The sequence below is a fragment of the Plectropomus leopardus genome, chromosome 6 (genome assembly GCF_026936395.1).
Source record: "Plectropomus leopardus strain MGB_pleo_1.0 chromosome 6, ASM2693639v1, whole genome shotgun sequence".
Lineage (NCBI taxonomy): Eukaryota > Metazoa > Chordata > Actinopteri > Perciformes > Serranidae > Plectropomus > Plectropomus leopardus.
In genome coordinates, this window is record NC_142181.1 from 31,006,820 (window position 1) to 31,028,415 (window position 21,596).

At 38.4% G+C, this 21,596-nt stretch overlaps 3 protein-coding genes across 4 annotated transcripts in view; 1 reads left to right on the forward strand and 2 right to left on the reverse strand.

Annotated features, from left to right (window-relative positions):
• Positions 1-62: 62 nt before the first annotated feature.
• Positions 63-12,699, reverse strand: ddx6 (DEAD (Asp-Glu-Ala-Asp) box helicase 6). The gene is made up of 14 exons (XM_042487389.2): positions 12,557-12,699; positions 11,184-11,792; positions 11,001-11,064; positions 10,151-10,255; positions 9,136-9,265; positions 8,605-8,751; positions 7,624-7,718; positions 7,357-7,479; positions 7,105-7,233; positions 6,774-6,890; positions 6,227-6,290; positions 4,843-4,944; positions 4,546-4,725; positions 63-3,245 (listed from the first exon to the last, which is right to left on the reverse strand). The coding sequence occupies exons 2-13, from the start codon at positions 11,378-11,380 to the stop codon at positions 4,550-4,552; spliced, it is 1,449 nt and encodes a 482-aa protein (XP_042343323.1). The 5' UTR covers positions 11,381-11,792; positions 12,557-12,699; the 3' UTR covers positions 63-3,245; positions 4,546-4,549.
• A 1,211-nt stretch (positions 12,700-13,910) lies between these two features.
• On the forward strand, positions 13,911-16,936 carry cxcr5 (C-X-C motif chemokine receptor 5). Its single transcript, XM_042487391.2, has 2 exons — positions 13,911-14,202; positions 15,628-16,936. Exons 1-2 carry the CDS (start codon positions 14,170-14,172, stop codon positions 16,684-16,686), a joined length of 1,092 nt encoding a protein of 363 aa, XP_042343325.2. The 5' UTR covers positions 13,911-14,169; the 3' UTR covers positions 16,687-16,936.
• Positions 16,937-17,004: 68 nt separating this feature from the next.
• The window catches only part of bcl9l (bcl9 like), a 35,360-nt gene continuing 30,768 nt past the window's right edge, over positions 17,005-21,596 (reverse strand). For both annotated transcript variants that reach the window (XM_042487386.2, XM_042487387.2), the window contains exons 8-9: positions 21,283-21,537; positions 17,005-18,690 (exon numbers count right to left, since the gene is read on the reverse strand). In XM_042487386.2, the coding sequence (XP_042343320.2) occupies positions 17,498-18,690; positions 21,283-21,537 (1,448 nt within the window). In that variant the 3' untranslated portion in view covers positions 17,005-17,497. The remainder of the gene's footprint in view (positions 18,691-21,282; positions 21,538-21,596) is intronic.

The following is a 21,596-nucleotide window of genomic DNA, read 5'->3' on the forward strand; positions in this document are numbered from 1 at the left end:
GTTTTAAAACAGCAGTTTAACACCACACTGTGGTTACAAGGGAAAACACAAACTTCAGACAATAAATTTCAGTGAGCTTTATTCTCAACAAAACTTTTTCCAATTGTATCCAATATTCAGAACATCCATTAAACTTAATCCACTGTAAAACTTGCCTCACTGAAAAAAATAGCCAATTAAATAACGACCAAATTCCCATAAAAAAGAAAAAAAAACTCAGGCTTTAAATTCTTCACTTAAATTTGGAGACTTTACTCCACTTGAACGTTTCATTTGAACAAAAAAAATCCAAATCTTAGGGCAATTTTTCCATAACTTTTTATACCCATTACCATAACTTTGGATCTTTAGATCATATTTTGTTTTTGTAATGCCCAAAGGCTCTTCTCCTTTTTATTTGACCGACGCATCAGTTTTGAAAGAAATCCCTGAGGGACTCCTGTCACATCCTCCTCGACAGATGAGTAATAGGACAGCCAGATTGTACACAAAAGCTGTGTTATCGTAAATGTATCTGAACTATCAAGAGAGGATGAACATGTGCATCAGGGCAGCAAAAGCGCTAATCTAACCACCCCACAAGATTTTTTTTTAAAAGACCTTAAAAAATGAGACAATTTAGTTACACAAACTATCCAATTTAGACACCCAATCTGGGGCAAGATGCTCTTGTCTCAGTCTTTAAGGTTATCAAAATGGCAGCCCCTGGCAGTAAAGCCGCAGGTAGCAATACTCTAAAACTTTCAGATTTAGACATGACAGCATTTGCTGTGGCGATTACTGCCAGTGAACTGACAAGAAACAAGCAGCTGCCAAGTGCCTGAACAATTAGATCCCTGTTCACTCAACGGATGATTAATTTTATCTTAATATTTTGATCAAGTACAGCCCTCCCACCCAACCCATAAGCCACAACAGCCAAATTATATGTGCAAGTATTTCTGGGACAACAACAGAGCTGAGTGAACAGGAATCACAGTCCTAACCAATGAGAAATAAAATGATGTAATTTCAAACTGATCAACATTGTCACTTATATTTTAAAAAGAGCCTCAATTAAATGTGCAATAGTACTTCTCATTGATTAGAACAGTGAAGAGAGCATCTCACCATAACATGGGGAACCTCATATGCAGACAGGTTTCAGCTGAACAAACAAGTGGTCAGAAGACCTTAATGCAAAATAAGGTTATGTTGCATAAAAATGCAAAAAACAACTGTAACCCAAACCCCAAAAATATCAAAGCAATAAAGGGCAGCAAAATAAGCCATAAACTCAGCAGTCTGAGGTGCCCAGGTTATTTTTTAAACAAGCAGTCCGACTAATAGTAATATTTTATCCTTCATGCCCATTCCCCCTCCTTGCCAATTTTAAATTTTTTTTTTTGTATGTTCTGCATCAGGCTTCTCTCCCATGTGGGCATCATGGGTGTACAAAAAGCAGTGCAGTCAGTGTTATTGCCTGAACCCATCTCTCTGTGCGTTAAGTGCAGCCCAACCTGCTCAGGTTGTTTTAAGTGAGGCATCTTTTTGTTAGCTGGTTTTCAGTAAAGCCAGCTAACTTGTGATGCACAGAGAATGAATTCCTGCTACATTTTATGTCAAATGGTTCATTTTGATGCATTTGGCCAACATTCTTTAAAAAGGGGGAAAATAAATCCACAGCTTCCTCCTCAACATTTGTGAAGCAATGTAGCTGTGCTTAAAGAGCACGTGGATCAATGTAACAGCTAAAACCTCCCCCAGAAAACAAATTCTCTGCCAATTCAGCTGCACTGCAGCAAGTAGTACTACTACATGATTATTTTCTCTTCCAATAGCAACACTCTACAACTGGAGATCTTAGAGTGTTTCTCAAGAGTCGGTTTCACAAGTTAAGGCTGGTGACAACAAAGAATTCATTACTCAAATGCACAAGCTTAACAAAGCCATCTGTCTAGACTGAACACTTGTTAACACTGGTAGCAGGAGAATAAGGGCAATAATTTAAACCATCTCAGTTTTAGTGCAGCTTTGAAGAATTGCACTCACAATCAAATTTGGAGGGGCTAAAAGATGATCAGTAATAACTCTGCCTCCAAAAACATTTCATGCACAAGGTCATTTAAATGTTTTGGATCCTAATAAATTCTGCAATTTCTAAAATTATAAATAAATTCACAGGCCAATATTGCAGAACAAACAAACTGGCAGTTAAGGAAACAGTCTCCAGTGCTAACGAGAGAAAGGGGGAGAAAAAGCTTTTCACTTTGTTGGCCAGCCTTTTGAACTTGTTTAAAACAATCTTAAAATGAAGGTATATACATAAGGTGTAAGATGCACCCCACATGTTGGGTGCACATCTCGCTGATGTAAGTATGGCCATCCATAGGAAGGTGAAACACAGGACAAAAAAGGAAAAACGCCTTCCCTACAATTAAACTCCACCGAAACAGGAATCCTCATGACTCATGGTGTTGAGAGGCTGCTTATTCATTTTTAGTGTTCTGATGCTGAAGACAGAGGAAAGGGTCTGGGTCTTTTAGAAGCACAAGCTTCTTCACAAGCAACTGGACAGTCTGGCTGTCTCTTGGAAAAAAATCCAGCATCTCTGTCCATGGAACATCCAAGTTTGTCCACATTTATCAGCCAGACTCAAGTGCAGCCAAGCCAGCAAAAAGATATTTCAGACCAGCCTCCCTCCTAATTATCTCCTTTGTTTGCAAACAGATGACCCAACCAAAAATGAATTCACCTACGTGATTGAACATTAAATTAGTGTAACAAATTTTTAATTAGGTGAATGTGAGTGTGTGGTATGATGTGAGCAAGATGACGAATAATGATGGGTTATTACTTTAGAACGAGTTGAACTGCTTGTTAAGGCACTTGATACAAATTGGTTAAAACTTATAAAATAAAATGTGGAGAATGGAGGGTGTCAGAGAGCGGTCTATTGGTGCTGGCTTTGTGTCATTGGTGGATATGAATCTTCATAATGTGCATTGATATATTTTCGACTTGGTCCCATGCTTTCCTCACGGTGCTTTATGTCTTCAGGGTGTGGTGGTGCAGCACAGAGCCCTATTAAAAAGGCAAATGAGTTCTTCCGAAACGCGTCCATCAAAATACACATTCCTTATGGTGGCATCCAAAAAAGGAAGACAGACAGAAACTGTACATTAAAAAATAAAATAAAAAAAAGAGAACTCCAAGACAGGGGAGGGATGAAAAAAGATACAAAGGGGAATGGAGGATGGACTGATCTGTTGAGAGAGGAGAGTGAAAATAAGTGAGTTATTTAAACAAAATTTGGTATCTACAGCAGTGCCCCTTAATTGAGGCTTTTTTAAAGTTTTGGAATGATTTCAGTATGCAGGATTTTGAAGATTACTTGTAGTTTACAATCAGTCTAAAACTCCAACAGGCGCATTTTCCAGTGAAACTTTAATTCATATATTAATTTAAGCTTACAAACAGAATACGTTTGAAAAATGAGGGGCACAACTTTAGCAAGCTACACTGGGGTTCCTGCAGCTGGAAGCACAGTACATTTAAGACTTTGTAATGCCACTTGTAATGAAGTTTAAAACTATATTTTAAATCTTTTAAAAACTTGAAGACAGTTTTATTTAGCCCAAATGTTTGGCATAAAACGAGAAAAAAAAGAGATATTACCACTTTCTTTGAGACTTAACAACTCAGCGTCAGAGAAATGAATTCATAAAATCCCACTTCTCATGTCTGAGTGTATTTAAGACTTTTGAAAGATTAATTTAAGTCATTTTAATATCAATTAAGGTATTACTTTTAAATTAATGAATTTAATACCTTTTAAGACTTTTTAAGGATCCATGGGAACTTTGTACACTTTTTAATTTTTTCAATGCATCAAATACATATTTCACCAAGTAGCAGATCGGTCCTGATATCAGCAAATGCCCAATATTTAAGAACTCGAATTGGGGCCAAAAAAAACAAACACTTGATGACATTTCAGATTTACTTTTAACTTTTGCAACAAAAACCTCTTAAAAATAACAGAGAATATCATAGAATATAGCTGGTGGAAATCAAATATCTGGCTCAAGGACACTTCAGGTCAGACACCTTGTGTTACATGGGACTTAAACACAGCCTTGTCACAGCACAGTAACAACTGCATTAAAAGGACAATTTGATTGACTGGAGTTATTGCTCATTTTTTTTTGCTCAAGTCTTTCTTTATGTTTAATAAGGTAAAAGACCTTTCACACGGGGGGCATTTCTATTTGGCACAGCAGGAAATGCACCATCCAAGTATTGACAGTAATAATGCCTTAATTACCTTTAGTTGTGCCAGTGAGTTATACCAGCATGCCCAATAGCAAAACACTAGCAGAGCAAAATGTAATGTCTGCCATTAATGAGTCTACTTATAAAAATCTTCTATCCATTCCTGTGCTAAAATGCTCAGATTGACATCAAAATGAAAATGAGAAGACTGAAAAGCAGGTAAATTATACTGTAATTATCCTGAAAAAGTAAATATATGTGTATATTGGCTGTCAATGTCTGTGTACTCACTGGCTCATGGCTTGACTTCTTCGCCACTCTCACTGTGGTACTCTGCCACATATAGGCTCTTGTCAATGATGCCAGGGATAGGCTTGATCTCTGTTCCAAGCTGCTCCTCAATCCCTTTCAGGTTGAAGCGGTCATCATAAGTGATGAGGTTGATGGCTAGACCCAAGTGTCCAAAGCGGCCTGGATATTAAGGATGTGAGGGTTGAAAATTATTATTTTATCATTGTTTGCTACCTAAAATAAATATTTGTATAACAGAAGAGGCTGCATAGTTGAAAAACAAACACATTCTCTTACCAGATCTACCAATGCGATGAAGGTATGTTTCTCCCAGCTTGGGGAAATCGAAATTGATCACAACATTCACAGCTTGAATGTCAATTCCTCTTGTGAAGAGGTCTACAGAAAATAAATCAATTCACAGCAACACAAACATGTCATACATCTGGACTAAAATGTTGAGTATCTGCAGAAAAAGAATTTCATGAAACAAGCATTAGCTTATTAAAACCAAGTCACTACAAACTAAAAACAAAAGAAGCAAACAATAGAGAGAGATCAGTTTGGAAAAAAAGTTAAGTCTAACTGACAAGGCACCATGACAGTATTCGTGTGAATGTTGTCATCCAAATTACACAGAGGATGTGTCATACTTTCGTTTCACCTTCTTTCGGTTCTCACAATCCTATCATAACTGCAGAGCCCTCCCGGTGCCAAACCAAGGCCAACAGCACACTCTCAACAAAACTGTCTGGTGTGTTCCCAGAGGCAACGTGAGGTCATTGTGGCTGAACTGTGGCACCCCATTTGGCTTTAATCAGTGCACTCAGGCTGGCTAGCTAAATCTATCAGCATGTTTCCACTGTTCCATGATAAGATGGGTAATTCCAGTACAAGGATTTGTGCCAACTGGATCTTGTATAGATCTCTATGCGGCCTTGAGTGTACTACAATACTATCTGCGTGTTCTTTGTTTTCTTTATTCTTCTTCTCTGTGCAAAAGCTTCAACAAATATTTATATTTTTACAAGTAGGAGCAGCACAGTTACAAAGATTTACCCACCACCTTGAGTGATGCATCAATCACGCTATGTCCTAACTTTAGGGTAGATGACCCCTTGGGTGAACTTCAGCTTCTCACACATGAGCTGTACTCGCTGCTGCGTTGGACTATGTTGGTACCATTAGCTCAGCTCAACACTGATATGTCATCACATCACTTTCAACAAGAACTGAAATTCCAGCACCTCAAATATTAATTTTTTAAACAGACAAATGTTAATTCTCTGGCATCTCAGACACTTTCAGAATCTAGGTCACATGTAATCTGATTGGACACACTTTAAAAAAATCAGTGGCAAGCAGGGTTGATACTAAAGTCATCTGAACATGCATCTTAGTGGTGAAGTTTAAAAACCTGACACTGCTTTAATTCTTATCATGAAGAATCTAAAAAGAGGAATTGTTATGAATTATTTTGATTTTACAATGTAACATCAGAAAAAAGCAATTCATAGCATTTTTCTTCCAGTGTCTTTGTATTTAAGAAGACATTTTGGAAAAGACTGGTTTAAGATATTTTAATACTAATCGATGCCTTATTTTTAGATTCATGAATTTTACGCCTTTTAAAACTTTTTAAGGATCGGCCGGGACCCTGATACATGGCTTCAACACCTACCAGTGCAGACAAGATTCCGGCAGAGGCCATTTCTGAAGTCATGGAACACACGGTTGCGATGCTCCTGAAGAGCAGAAAAGAGATGTCATGTAAATCTCGTATGTGGTGAATTCTGCAGCGCAATTCTGTTTTTTGCTCTGGAAAAGAACCGTGCTATGTAGCCTAAAATTATAGACTGTAAAACTATGTAGAGCACAAGATAAGCTGCAAAACTAGGGTCAAATGAGAGTACAGCTGATAACAAATAATGTACAGTCCAAAAATTGTTGTTCATAGTACATGTCGTCCAGTTACTCAGATGTCAACAGGACTGTCTCATTGGGGAAAAACTGGCAGTGGCAACAGCAACACTCCAGAAATAGATTGTTGGTGTGAACTGTAGCAACACATCAAGTAGAGGTCCATGCACATCTACAAGATGCACCACTCTGACGCACACCAAAAGTAACTGCAGCAGCTGTTCTGGCATGCATCCATCATCACCTGTGTGTATTCTGGTCTTGAAGCGGGTAGAGTTGGTATTTTTGAGGCAGTAGTTAGAGCTAACCTGTCTCATCTTGGCATGAATGTAGAAACATGAATAACCAAGCTGGGAGATCTTCTTGGCAAGGAGCTCAACTCTCTGAGAAGAGTTGCAGAAGATTATAGACTGGTTGATCTGGAGCTGAAAAAACAGAACAGAGGATTCCAGCCAATGCTTTTAAGCATCTAATAATAAATACTTCAATGTCCAATGCAAAGCACAAGTGTTTAAACTGAATCAAAAATAACTGATTTATGACAGCAGCCATCTGCATTAAAATCCTCTTACAGCTGTTTGCATTTAACAGCTGAAATTAATTAAAGCAGGATCATGACACGCATAAGGCACCACTTACCCTGGAGAACAAGGTGTTAAGGCAATGGACTTTTTGCCTTTCAGTTACATAAGCGTAATACTGAGTCACACCCTTCAGTGTAAGCTCCTCCATCAGGTTGATCTCATAGGGTTTCTGCAAGTGTGCGTTCTACAGAGCAGGTGAAGAAAGGAGTTATGTTCAACTTGTGCTACACATTATGAAGGCTGGTTTGTTTATCAGCAATAAGAAATGATGAAACAAGTACTTAAATGAAAAATGAGCAATATGCACCATAAACTTCTGCACGCTGAGAGGGAAGGTTGCAGAATAAAGCAGAATCTGCCTCTGTTTGGGCAGGAAGCCCAGCATTTCCTCCATCATAACCACAAAGTCCTGAGACAGGAGTTTGTCAGCCTGTTGAGCAGAGGGACACGAGGGTAAGACACATTGAGAGCTGCCTTAAGCAGCTGTTAAATATCAAAGGCACTCTGATTTATTTAGGGGAGAAAAAAAGCAAAATGGGTCAAACAAAATGAAAAACTGAGCGATTTAACTCACTTCATCCAGAACGATCATCTGAACTTGAGTGACTTTGGCCACTCCTTTTTTGATGAGGTCTAAAATCCTCCCAGGAGTGGCAATGATCACATGTACTGTAAAATAAAAACATTGGCAAATAAATACACTCACACATATACATGGGATTTGCAGAAAATAATAGCAGTGTTACCACTTGGCTGAGGACTAATATAGCTTGTATAGCTTACAGAGTACCATTTTGAATGTCAAGGATTCTGTGTCTGTTTTGGAAATATATAGACAATGATCAAAGTGCAGTAAAGGGAAATCCATTTATCTGGCACAGCTCACTCAGCCACAGAGCATGTGTTTTTATTAGCTGACATATTTCAATAGTCAGCACCCCTTGTCTGGCAAAAATGTAGCTGTATATCCACCAGTAATTAAAACAAAAAAAAATCACGATGAAGTTGTCTGATATTCCATAGTAAAACAAACAGTACGGTCAATAATTAACAATAGAAAGAATCAACCACCTCACATTGTGATTTTGTGATGTGGTCAGTAAGTTATAAATAGATTGCTTTTTGGGAGACTTGGATTGCCAATATCCAAGAAAACAAGACAGAGCCCCTTCATTATCTGTGTCTGATACTGACAGATCAGACAGACTTTCCAGACTCCAGACATAATACATGAGCCAGACTGACCTCCATCATCTGGACCTCAAAATATCTACCCTGCATTTAATTTTACTCTTCTCCGCAGTGCAGTGCCAATACATAGAAATTAGGAATTATGCTTTAAATGATAAGATGCCATTTCTATTTGCTTACATTGAAATATTATTTACACATTGATTGGCTTTTGTCAAACAGGATGGCTTAGACTGACAGCTTAAGCACCCACATGAATATTTAGTCACATCTGATTGATACAAACATAGCTTTTAGAAAACAGACAAAGAAAAAAAAACACAGCCCAACAGAACGTTACAAAATTTTAAAATTGTGGAGTTACCCGTTTCATCAAGTCTCATGATGTCATCGCGGAGGTTGGTGCCACCTGTGGTTGCCATTACCTTCACTCCACCCATGTGTTTGCTGACCTGGATACATATTTGGCTTACTTGCAGAGCCAATTCTCTGGTGGGCACTATGACAACAGCTGGAAAAAACGAGAAACACTTTTGTGATAGAGCCCTCAAACCAGCCGGCTTAGTGGACACATGAACAAAGCTTTTCAAAACTATAAAATTACAACAACTACAGGTAGAAACTGCTTGAATATTTAACAAGCAATGTCACAAAGACACTTTGATTATTGCTTTTACTTAGATATTAAATACAGTGCCAAAAGAAAGTAGTTTTACACCTATTGGTTGATTTTGTGAGATATTGAGTATACACAAAAATGAGGAAACCAGCAAATATTCATATTTAAAAAGCTGAAAATTTTGCCTTTAAAATTATGACTGACATTGACTGAGATTAGGTCACAGCCAAAAGTCAACTTCCCAGCAGTTATTGTGCCATAAAATGAGTTTCTCACCTTGTATGCAGTCCCTCTTCAGGTCAATGCGTTCAAGTAAGGGAATGAGGTAGGCTCCACTCTTTCCCGTGCCGTTCTTGGCTCTGGCCAAGATATCCCTTCCTGACAGTGCAATGGGAATGCTTTCCTCCTGCACAAAATCAGTAACAACAGATTCATACACAATACTAGTTTTTTTAACTTGGTACAGACAGTGCATGTTTGGTAAATACCAGATGGTGTCTGCTTTAACAAAATATATTCAAATATTTAATTCAGAGGTTTGGCCACATTAATGGCATGTACTGACAGAATGAAAAGTCGTTTTTAAAATCTGGGGTCAATTGCTCACTAATTCCCCATTAAGATCACTCCACAATGTAGGTTATACATGCTTAGAGGATCTATCTGAATAGGTCAGATGAGGAAAAATCATGGGATAGAAGAATACATAACCTGGGGAACATTCATGTAGAAAACCTAGAAACCATGGCAATCAATCTAATAGCTTTTGAGATTTAAGTCTGAGCCAGCCTACATTGCTACTTCACTAGCATGGCTAAAAATAGATAAACTTCAAGTATCTCTCTTATTTGTTGCATTGGAGTCTGATTTAGGATCAAACCTAAGTCTAACCTTTTTTTAAAAAAAATTTTAGCCTTGGACCCCACACTAACCAGATTTTAGACAACCCCCATCGCTAGGATTAACTTTGAACTAAAAGAACAATTCTTTCACATGAAAACCCAGTACATTATATTATATTTTAATTTTTTAGTTGAGACACTGAAGTCATTTAATGATAGACAATTAGAGTGTGACTTACTAAAGTAGCATTTCATATTGTTTTAATTAAACAAAGGTATCAAAGAAAAGCTTGGTAGCATGCTAAAGTCAACGTACTGGAATGACTGCCAGGATATGTCAAATACACCCAATTCTGTTATTATGAAAGCATGCCCTTCCTCAAGCACAAAGACACTTTCTCATTAAGCTTTTGAAAGAGATCAAATTTGAGTTGTGTGTCTGAATGTACCTGAATTGGAGAGGGCTTTTCCCAGCCCATCTCAAAGATTCCCATGAGCAGCTCCCTCTTTAGGCAATAATCTTCAAACTCATTGCCTTTAGTTGCAGTCACATCCTGTAATCATCATATAAAATGTAGATTAATTAGCATTTAGTGACAACAAATGTTAACAGATCATGAGCTTGTAAACTAATGTTATTAAAACAACCCCCCCCCCCAAAACAAAAGCAATTTTAGCAATTCAATTCTCATGAGTTGAACGACAACAATAGAAATGAAATATTTTTTTGACTAAAATCTGTAAATTGCTGTTATGTAGCATGTTTCTCTTAGAGCTCGACGAGAGGCAATGTTAGGAAAACTTAGCAGGCAACTGCAACAATTGCAAAGAAGCCAAAAAAAATTTGTTTTTTTTTCTGTATGACTGTGAGTACAACAGTGGCATGCAAATATATACTTTAAAAAATCCATAGTAAAGCACAGGAATCATAGTACAGAATTCCCTCTAAGGCATACACCAAAGGTACGGTGATCCCAATAAAAATGACACCTGTGTATTGCTCAGCACTTTTTTAAAGCAAAAGTTTTATCATCTGTGCCTTGTTTATTTTAAGACTACAGACAATATGTCTCCTTATTAAAAGAGCCAAGCTTAGGAGGATTGTCTAGCATGGCTAGAGGCCAGCAAAAACCACATAATTTGCATGGTGTTTAATGAACACAATTTTAAAATCACTGCATATCATTGACATGACTGGCGAGGGACAAGTCAAAAGCAAAAAGTGTAACATATCTGCAATTTCTAGTCCCAAACTGGATGACTCTCAACTCAATTTAAGGACAGCTTTCTTGTACCAACCGAAGTTTTCATCCTCATGTCTTTGGGGGGCAATTTCAAACTTTTCTTCCAGTCATCTCCAGGCCTGTGAGGGGTTAAGTTATAGTAAGCAATAAGCATAACAAAGAACTGACAGTAATGATAGCGCCAAAATGCAGAAAACATACAATCAAAATTCAGGATTTATAGCATTGTATATCTTACTTGATGACAGCATTAGTTGTGGGGGCTGGTTGGGAATTGCCATTGTTGATTGTGCCTTTCATCTGATTAAGTTGCTGTTGTTGCGGGCCTCCTCCACCTCCACCTGGTGCTCCAGCAGGCTTCACTGAGCCTCTGAGCTGTCCATTCTGGTTGGACAAGCCCAAAATCACTGGGTTCTCTGTCCTGGCGGTGCTCATGTTTACCTAGCTTAACTTTTCTGTTACAACAGCAATAAAACCTATGGTTGAAGTGGGTCCAATATGCCCGGACCACTCAAAACTCAAGATTGTCCTTCCCTGATGAGACTTTAGTAAATATCCAAATACAGGTTTTCCAAATATTTTGCTTCAGCAGGTTACTCAGCAATACTGTTGCCTCTGAGACATCTAGTGTCAAAAAACAAATTCTTCCTCACAATTTTTCTAAATCTTCTAAGCATGGATTTATTAAACAAATTCGGGTTTAATACGGAAGTAATCTTCCATTGTTATAAAGGAAAACCATACACCAGGAGGGCTTAGCTAGCTTTCAAGTGTTGGCAAACTGTTAAGCAAGCCGGCTTGTGTAGCTTGACTGAGCCGCTGCGTCCTTTCTCAGGTTTCTCCAACCCTGAAACACACGAGACACAGAGAAAAATAACAATGTCATGATACTGTGTGGCAGAAAACTATATACTGTATTTGAGGGGAAATTATACTTGTCGAGTTAATATTTCGCTGATCAATAAGGGTATCAGTAAATTGATGGCCTAGCGTAAGAAGTTAACCGACACAGCGGTGGCTCGTATTATTTAGGTAACCATTGCCAAAATAGTGGAGACAACGTAAATATTCGAAAAGTTAGTTAAATAAATGCATAGTCTGTACAATTACCCCCAACTTTGTAGTCTAAAAAGTCTAGCAGATAAATATTTTGACCACATGAAGGGCAAGGAGTCTTTTCTATCTGTTAAATCCAACCAGCTAGTGGCGAGCCAAGTTAATGTTACCCGTTAGCTAGCCACCGACATCTGGCTAACTAGCACACGTAGCTTTAGCTTCATGCTTACGTTGTGCTGGTTCCGTGAACTAACGTTGAAATTCCCAAATGATATTATTGTAATCCAGTCGGCAGGTTACAATGCTGGTGTAGGTAATACTCGGCACCATTTACATTGTTAGCTAACATACAAAACATGATATCTACTTGCTAATATTAGCTAGTTCAGCCGACCCGACCGTCGTGCTAAGGCTGCTAGCAAGCTAACAAATTGGCTAAAGATGGCGAAATAACATTTACAGTTAACGCTGGCTGTAAAACTCGCCACAAAATAATAACATATCTTGCTAAGGCATCCCCAGAAGTACAACTTGTTTTGATGTACACGCATTTACCTTGGATAACTGAAATAACCGGTTCCCTGTGCGGTGTTTGTAAGATGTACTCAATTTTTTAGCTGACTACGAAAGAGTCTTGTCAACCAAGCGTTCAAGATGGCTTCCACTCGTATTTGAGCCCGCCCCCAACCAACTGATCAGCTGATTTCATTTCAAATCAGGAATTTACTATCGAGAGTCCGGCCAAAATTATACTTTAAAACCATCTTAATTCACTAACTCCACCTCACTTACGAGTTTTGTTGTACTGTCAGTGTTTTCTTTCACTTAAATGTGTGCACGTGATGTTGATCTACTTTCTTTGGGTTTTTGCCAAATAAAATAAGTGTGAGAATAACAACAAAAACAACATAATTTTAACCGCTATTATTACTTATATCACTACTTACACAAAAGTACATACACACATATATATAGTATTTTTTTTGTCTCTGTCACACTCCATACACACACACACAACATGGCAGTATTTATCTGTAACAACATTTGAGATGAAAAAAAATGTTTTTGAAAACTGTGAAGAAAAAAATATGATGGAAATATCTGGCAAACCCACAGGAAACACCCTAAGGTGATTAAGGTAGATTATGTTTGTATATTTTGATTTTTTTTTTTTAAATCTCTTTCACACACCATATTTTGCTATTCCATAGACAAATACCTTGGCAGTATTTCAAATTTCTTACAGTTCAGTAGCCTAACCTTCACTCTGCTCTGTCACTTATATTACCAAACGTTTCAAGGTCTACATAAATATTACATTTGTAGTTTTTTGATTCAACAGCTGAGTAGCTCAGAACTCCTAAATAGCATGCAGATAATAAGGGGGACAGTTTTATAACGGTGCTGAAATCAGTATGTGACATTTACTGAATATTCATGTTCAGCTTCTTTTTTAAAAAAAAACTTTAGGGCCACATCACTGAAATAAATGTGGTCAATGTTGCGTTCATACCCACATACTCACACCTAAAAGCAGTCCAGTACAACCACAGTCTGATCTGCTGGCCATGGAGCAGCTCTAAGGCAGAGCTGGGGGTTCAGGGCCCTCTTAAAGACTTCCTCAGAGGCTTTCCCAACCTGAATGTATCCTGCAAACCAACAACCTATAACAAATTTGACTTTCTGGTCGCAAACCAATTTCTCTAAACACTGCCCTCCAATTATGTGCAAAATAGCTACTTGAGGTACATTATTTATTGCAATCAAAAGCATTGAACTGATACCAGTGACAAAGCTGGATGATGTTTCACACCCACATATTATTCTTGTTTGGATGGCTGGATGTTGTAAAATTTATATGAGTGTGTGAGAGTTGTCAAAAATAAATAAAATCTGCCTAGTTCTGTATGGTTGCCTCTCGTTTGTTAATGGTAAGATTATACTAGTGTGTAGTGGGTGTGGTTACTTGGATTTGCACTAGTGCTCACTCATGTTTACTACAGAAAGCCTGATATTTAAAGCTTTTGTCCGATTTGACTTGCTGTTTCTTCCAAGTGCACCCCCTAACGAAGACATCAGCAAAGCACATTTAGAAGAATCAGGAAGTGCAATCATATTTCACTACGGCACTATTAAGATATACAATCAAGTGACCAAGATTTACCCACATGGCTGTAACAACCACTTTTACAGTTTTTGAGGTAAGACAAGAATTGTTGAAGTGAATGGTAAATTGCTGTAGATTTTTTTTCTCTCTGATGTGTAAAATGTGTATATTTACTTTGTAATTTTGATTGGTTGTTATAGCAAAAGGCTTAATTTAATTTAATCTGTTGTCAATTATCCTTTGACTGCTAGTTGACACCTTCCAGTTGCTACAGCTTGCTGTTTAGACAGTTTAACTACTAAACATTTTCTAAGCCTCCACTGCAGCATCTTGCATTTTAAAGTACAAGTTTTTAAGTTAGTATGCAACCTGTAGCTGCTTTCTGTGATCAACATTAAACTACGATATTTATACATTGATACGAAGTTGAGAAACATAATTCATAAAACTTCCTTGGCTTGAATTACTGGACCGTAAAAATGCACCTAAACAGATGTGGGTTTGTTACATACTGCCTCTTTCCTGTTGACTCACCAGGGAAATAAGCGAGGAAGAAATTTACTGTAATGCATCCTAGAGGTTTGTCATTAACGGAGAGTCTAATCGCAGGCTTCAAATGGTTTGCAATTCATTCATCATTCATTCATCATCGCACTGATTTAAGTATAAAAAAAAGTACGTATTATACTATCCTAATAATTATTGCTTGTAACATAAATCAAATGTATAAACTTGATTGTCGAAAAAATCTATTCTAATATTTTCTCCTTAATAAGGATTAATATTAACATAAGTTGAAATATCAATAATTAGTTCATGTAACTTCTACTTAGTTTATATAGTTTACAATGTAAAGTTTTGTTTCGTCAAACAGAATTTTCACTTTATAAGAAGGGAGATGTATCAGAAAATTATCATGCATACATGTACATTTTCTGTTTATTACAAATTACATGAAAGTAAGAAAGTAATTAGCACAGATATGTTACTAATATTACATTTGAATGCAATTAAATTTAAGAGGATACAAAAAAATGTATTTTTGGTGTTTTCCTCAGCTACTGACTTAATGCCATCACTAAAAAAAGAAGAAATTGATATTTCAACAGTTTTAATAGCTGTGATTTCTCCAACAGATAGAATATTAACTTAGCTTTTGAATGGGGGTAAACAGTCTTAAGTTTTACTTTATTAATATACAGCCATAGTAGGATGTGTTGGCATATATGCCATTAAATGTTACTACTACTGCGAAGGGGAAGTGAAAAAAATCTGGCCTGTTTCCTGCCCAATTATTTTACAGAGAAAACCACAAGGAAGAAAAAGCAAAAAATCAAGGTAGTGCTTTTAAAGCTGATTTAAGATTATGTTACGATTACTATTTCATTTAGTTTTAAAAAGATATGCAAATTTAGCCTGAATCATTTGAGTGTGCAATTGTGTATTATTGCAAAGCAACATAACTCTCAAACTGTGATGAGGTAGTTCAAATGAACATGTCTCTCTTCATATTTTACAGCTGAATGATACAATAGATCTTGGGAATTCCACAGACTACTTAAACGACACAGAGGAAACCTTCTGTGCAGAGGATGAGGGGATCGGCCTGCAGACCATTCGTGTCGTGTTCAAGCCCCTGCTGTACAGCTTGATCTTTCTGCTGGGTATGGCAGGGAATGGCCTGATGATGACCGTCCTCCTGAGACGCTGGCGCCTCCTGCGCATCACTGAGATCTACCTGATGCACCTCGCCCTGGCTGACCTCATGCTCCTTATTACATTTCCTATTGATATAGTTGACAGTATCAAAGGTTGGCTGTTTGGGGAGTTCCTCTGCAGGCTGACAGGCCTGATGAGAAATCTTAACCTCCACTGTGGGTGTTTCCTTCTTGCGTGCATTGGGTTTGATCGCTATTTGGCTATTGTTCATGCTATTCCTAGTATGCAGAGCCGACGTCCAAGAACGGTGCACCAAACATGCATTTTGTTATGGCTGGTGTGTTTTGGTTTATCAATACCTAATGTTGTGTTTCTTTCTGTAGAAGAAACACACGCACACAGGCTCTCCTGCTCCTATCATCTTCATGGCATAAATGCAAACAACTGGGTTTTGGCCAGCAGAGTCTTTGATCATGTGTGTTTTTTCCTACCTCTGGCTGTCATGAGCTATTGTTACACGGCAGTGGTGGTTACTTTGCGCAGCAGTCAAAGAAGCCATGCAAAAAAAGGAGCAATTCGACTGGCTTTACTTGTCACTCTTGCGTTTTTCTACTGTTGGCTACCTTATAATATCACCTTACTGATAAAAACGATGGTAGACCTGAAATTAATTGAAACCTGTGAACTTTCTGTCCAACTGCTATCAGCCCTTGATGTGACAAAGGGACTGGGATTCTCACACTGCTACCTGAACCCTTTCTTGTATGCCTTTGTGGGAGTGCGGTTCCGCAAAGACTTAATACAATTACTTTATAAGCTGGGCTGCAGCCGCGTTTGCCTGCCTTTCATCAGAGCTCAGGGTCACAGTCGACCGTCCATTTCTGATGGAGCAACAACCAGCAGCACCATCCTCATCTAATTAACTCTTGTACTACATCAGCTGTAATTAAATGCCTTTGTTCTGTTCTTCAGCATTTCGTTTGGAATTATATTTTAAATTTTATCAGATGTTTTGACATTGTAACACCCATTACAACTTTATGATTGCATTTAAAATATGTCTTATTTACCCAGTCAAGGAAAAAAAATTCTTGTTGCATGGAATCGGTTTTTGTTTGTATTTTAGCTTCTGCTGCTTGAATTTAATAAAGATGTCATTATATTACACAGCCACTGTGTCCCTTTGTCAATGTTATTAAACAACAATAATTGACAACACAATAACCAAAACTAAAACCACCTTAGAGATCAGTATTATTCTATTTTTAGACTTCTATTAAAACACTGTTATACAGAACAACTGCAAACAATCACAAATTGCATCTTATATACAGCAAGTATATATTATATATAATTCCTTTGCACAACAGTTTGGTAGTTGGAGAAAATAAATCAATGATATTAAAACAAATAGAAATTTGAGGCACTCCTCTCCCGACTGCCACTCTGTTCCCATGACAAGTACACACATCTTTGAAATATACATATTTTACAGTATTTTAGAAAATGGCTTCAGATTTGTTATTGAACTGTGTTACAGTGCTTTTAAATATTCAATTTTAACTAGCTGTATTCCAAAATTTAAAGATTATCATTGGATATATTGTTTTTACAGTTCCTCTTTTCAAATAACTGCAAGAATAATGAAAAAAATCAGACACAATGGGAAGGTGACCTAGTGGACATGTTTTTTGTGTTTTTTTTTTTTTTTACATTTTATGTAAGCTGGATCAAAACGGCATATTGGCCATACCTCCAGGGCCATAGCCAATGGGACTGTCCAGAGACATTCCCCGCTGTCTGAGAGACTGCGGGCCCATCATACCAGACTGTGGGTGGGAGGGGCCCATCATGGGACCCTGAGGGGACATGAGAGGACCCTGGGGGCCAAAGGGATCCCCTGGAATTGGCATGCTTCGCTGCTTCGCCTGCATCATCATAATGTTTTGCTGTGCCATCAGATTGTGTGGGTGCTGCTGGGAGGACATCATGCCGGGGTAAGGATTGGAAGGATGGTGGAGAAGGCTGTTTGCCATCATGGCTTGCTGTTGCTGGAGTTGCTGCTGAGGCCCCATGCCTGTCCTTCCCATCATATGTCCAGGGGGGCACATTGGGCCCATGCCCCCACCAGACACCATACCCCTAGAGCCCCCCTGAGGAATGCCCATGTTTTGGCGTATTCCACCATGTGAGGGATGAAGTGGCAGCTGCTGCTCAGCCATCATATTCTGCAGGTTTGCTAAGTGGGGGTTGGATGATGGGCCGCTGCTGTGCGGTGGGCCAGAAGACGACAGCTGCTTGAGGAGCTGCTGTTGAGTAGGTTGCTGGGATGGTGGCCCCTGATGTGGATTCTGATGTGGCTCACTCTTAGGGAAATACTGAAGAGTGCTACTGGGCTTATCAGAAGGAATGATGCGGGAGAGATCGAACTCTGGTATCCCTGTGTGAGAGGGCCGAATGACTTCGCTTAGATCGGGGCCGTCCCCAATGGGCACAGAGGCAAATGAGTCTGAGTGATGAGAGGGACGCTGGTGAGGATGACCTTTTCTAAGCAGGTGTAACTGTTGAGGAGAGAGAATATCCTCATTAGACTGAGAGAAATTCTGTGACATTCCTCCAATAGGTGAGTGCATGTGCCCATGAGGTGGCGGTTGGATGCGAGGGAAACCAGTCATCTGGTTCTGAGATATAGGTGAGACATTGCAGGGCCCCATTCCATCAGGTGCACCTCCTCCCATCATGGCAGAATTCATGGCAGGCATGCCCATTTGGTTTGGGGAAGAGAGCACAGGTCCTGAGGCATCATGGGGCAGGTGTTGCTGGCCTTGGCTTACAATACTCATGGGGCTTTGGGGATCACTGTGGGGACCAATGGAGCCCTGGGAGACAAGTATCTGGGAGGTCTGGGGGTTCCCCATGTTTCCTGGTAATAAAATAAGAAAAATCACACCATTAACATTCAAGAATAGACTGCCCTTTTCTTAACCCATTATGCTGATGTAATATCAATGAAGGTGTATTCATATTTTCACTCAGCAATACTTTAATATGAAGGTTTAGACTGAGAGATGGTTTCCATAGGAAAAGCTAAATAGATCTAAGAATAAACACACTTTATTTATACATTCAGGCAATCTTTCTTTAATGGCATGGCGGTATCTATAAATGACACAATGAAGCAGAGTCATTCTACTACCACCCTTCTACATGCTGCTAGTGTATAGTGTATAATGCGTTTTCTGTCTATGTCACAATGGCCCTCATTTATGAAACGAACGTACAACACAAAACTGGGCTTTAGTCATTTCCATGCAAAGTTTCTCTATCACATAGTTACTGATTTTAAATATCTTGGTGTGATTCTGGATAAAAATTTCAACTTCAAGAAACATATAAATACAATGGTGAAAACTATAAAGTTCAGACAAATTAGAAACTGTCTCTCTGTTGATGCAGTCAAAGTGTTTATGCATGCTATGATCCTCTCACACATTTCTAACTGCATTATGTGCTGGCGGCAGGCTGGCAAAACAGCCTGAGACCCCTTGAGTCCTTTTACAAACCTTAAAAACTTTGGGCAAAAGGCCCTGCACTATCATCACTGTGGGATACTGGAGAAATACAATGTACTGAGCTTCTATTCAATCCTCTAGCTTATCCTCTATACAAGACTCTAACATACCACTTTGTCGCACTGCATTTAGGCAATCATCTTTTTCTTTAAGAGCTACAAGTCAGTGGAAGACTGCCTGACCATGTGAGGAGCTTAAGCTCTATCAGGACTTTCAAAACCGCCTTGAAAAGACGTTTAAAAGCTACTCAGCGCTGTATTCACTGACCTTGAACTCTGGACTTTATAACTTGTTTTAAAATCGACAATTTCAATTGTGATGCGCTATTGTGAGTAGCTTTTTATTCTGTGTTTTGTAAGAGATGTGTTTTTTTGTGTAGTTTTATTAGGTATCGTCTGCCTTGTGTCTTTGTCTTTGTATCATTTTATATCATGTTCTATAGAGTGGTGAAGGAATAACGTATTTTTGTAGGCCAACCAGGAAGTAAGCAAAAATTGGGTTTAAGCGGGCGTATTTTATGTTGTAGAACAAAACATCTCAATACCTTTAGCCTGTTAACCACAGACCGTATTTAAGGCATTTTACTGAAAACCCATTTAAAAACCCCAAAGATTTGTAGATGAGGGAACCGGGAGTGCTAAGAGGCTGACGGACTGCCGCGTTTTAGGACTCATTACTTCACCACTCTATTGTGTGTATTATTTGTCTTGTGTGGTTCTTTTTTTCATCTTTTTTCTTGTACAAATTTATATAATCATGTTATTGTACTGACCTGCCAAGGGACTGCAGAGCTGCATTAGCTCTAAGCTATAATCTGGTACGGTGCATCAAATGGTAGCATTTATGTTTTACTTTTTTTTACTGTACATGGGCCCTTTAAAATAAAATTTAAAAAAAAATTCAATATGGATGTGAGTGAAGTCAACACGTGTACGCAGGTTTGAGTCAGCGTGGACATGAGATGCAACACAGTAAATCTGGCTGAGTTGGAGAATTGTTGTTAGACCACATTCTGACTGGCATCTAAGTACTTGCAGTCACATATTAATCACTGGAAAATGTAGAGTTAACTGAGAAAATATATTTTGTAAAGGCCTGCATCTGTGCGGTCTGTATCACAGCTGGCAGTATCCTGGCTCTGTGCAAATGCTGACCGAAAGCTGAAAAGCACTGGAACCTGTTCTAATTTATGTGAAACTTTTATTTTGAACACTGATAAGCCAAAAAATATCTATATCATTTTTCATTACAAGGAAATAAACTCTGAAACATTGTAATTATCTAAATTTCAGCAGCCTAGGCAATTAGATTTTTACTGGTGTCCGGCTCAGACACAAGCGGTGCGTCTTTCACCTTTGTTACCTGTTATGAATGCAACCCTGATACGCATGGCCACACGATCTGCGTTCTTGGTCAGTTAAAATTTTTTATATGAACTCGACAACAATATCAGTGTTATAAAATATATGGGCTAATATTATTAATATATGTTGTCTATCGACTGGTAAATATGGATGTATAAATTAAATACTTAAACCTCAGCTGGAGTTCGATTGTCCACTGTAACGCTATCAGATGCAGCTCTGTTTTCTTTCCATACTGTGTTTTTTTGACTTCCTTTGATGACACTTTTCTGACTGCTAAACAGAACCAGTTGGTTAAATTGGACCTCGGCATATCCATTTCTAGCCCAGAGAAGTTTCTGTTTTTGTACGTATTATACCTCTCCCTGTTGTAAACTTTTGGGGTAACTTTTTGTAAATGACGACTGTTTTCAGCGACCACATTTATCAACAGCGAGTCATTCGTACACTGATTGGTGAGATAAGAACATTTGATGAATCGGACATGAACCCTATCCCACCATGATTTCAGCACTCAGATCTGAGCTGGGCTTCACGTTTGATTAATAAATGAGGGTCGTTGTTTTGTTTTTTTCATACCTCCAATGCTGACACCAGATAGAAGAGGTCGATCTGGCAGCATCTCATCATCTGAAGTGGCAATTGTTTTGATTGCATCATGGTAAAGAGGAGTAGAACTGGGCATGGCATACTTGGACATCTGAGACATTATAAGAGATAAAGGATTCTGAGATGGAGGATTATCGGGGGAGGAAGTAAATGGCATACTAGGATTCATAGAGCCTGGCTGGCTTATAGGTGTAGAATTGGAACTCCTGGGGGGAAGTGATTGGCCTGCAAAGAACATTAAAAATAACTGATTAATGCTATAGCAATACAAAAAAAGCATTTAA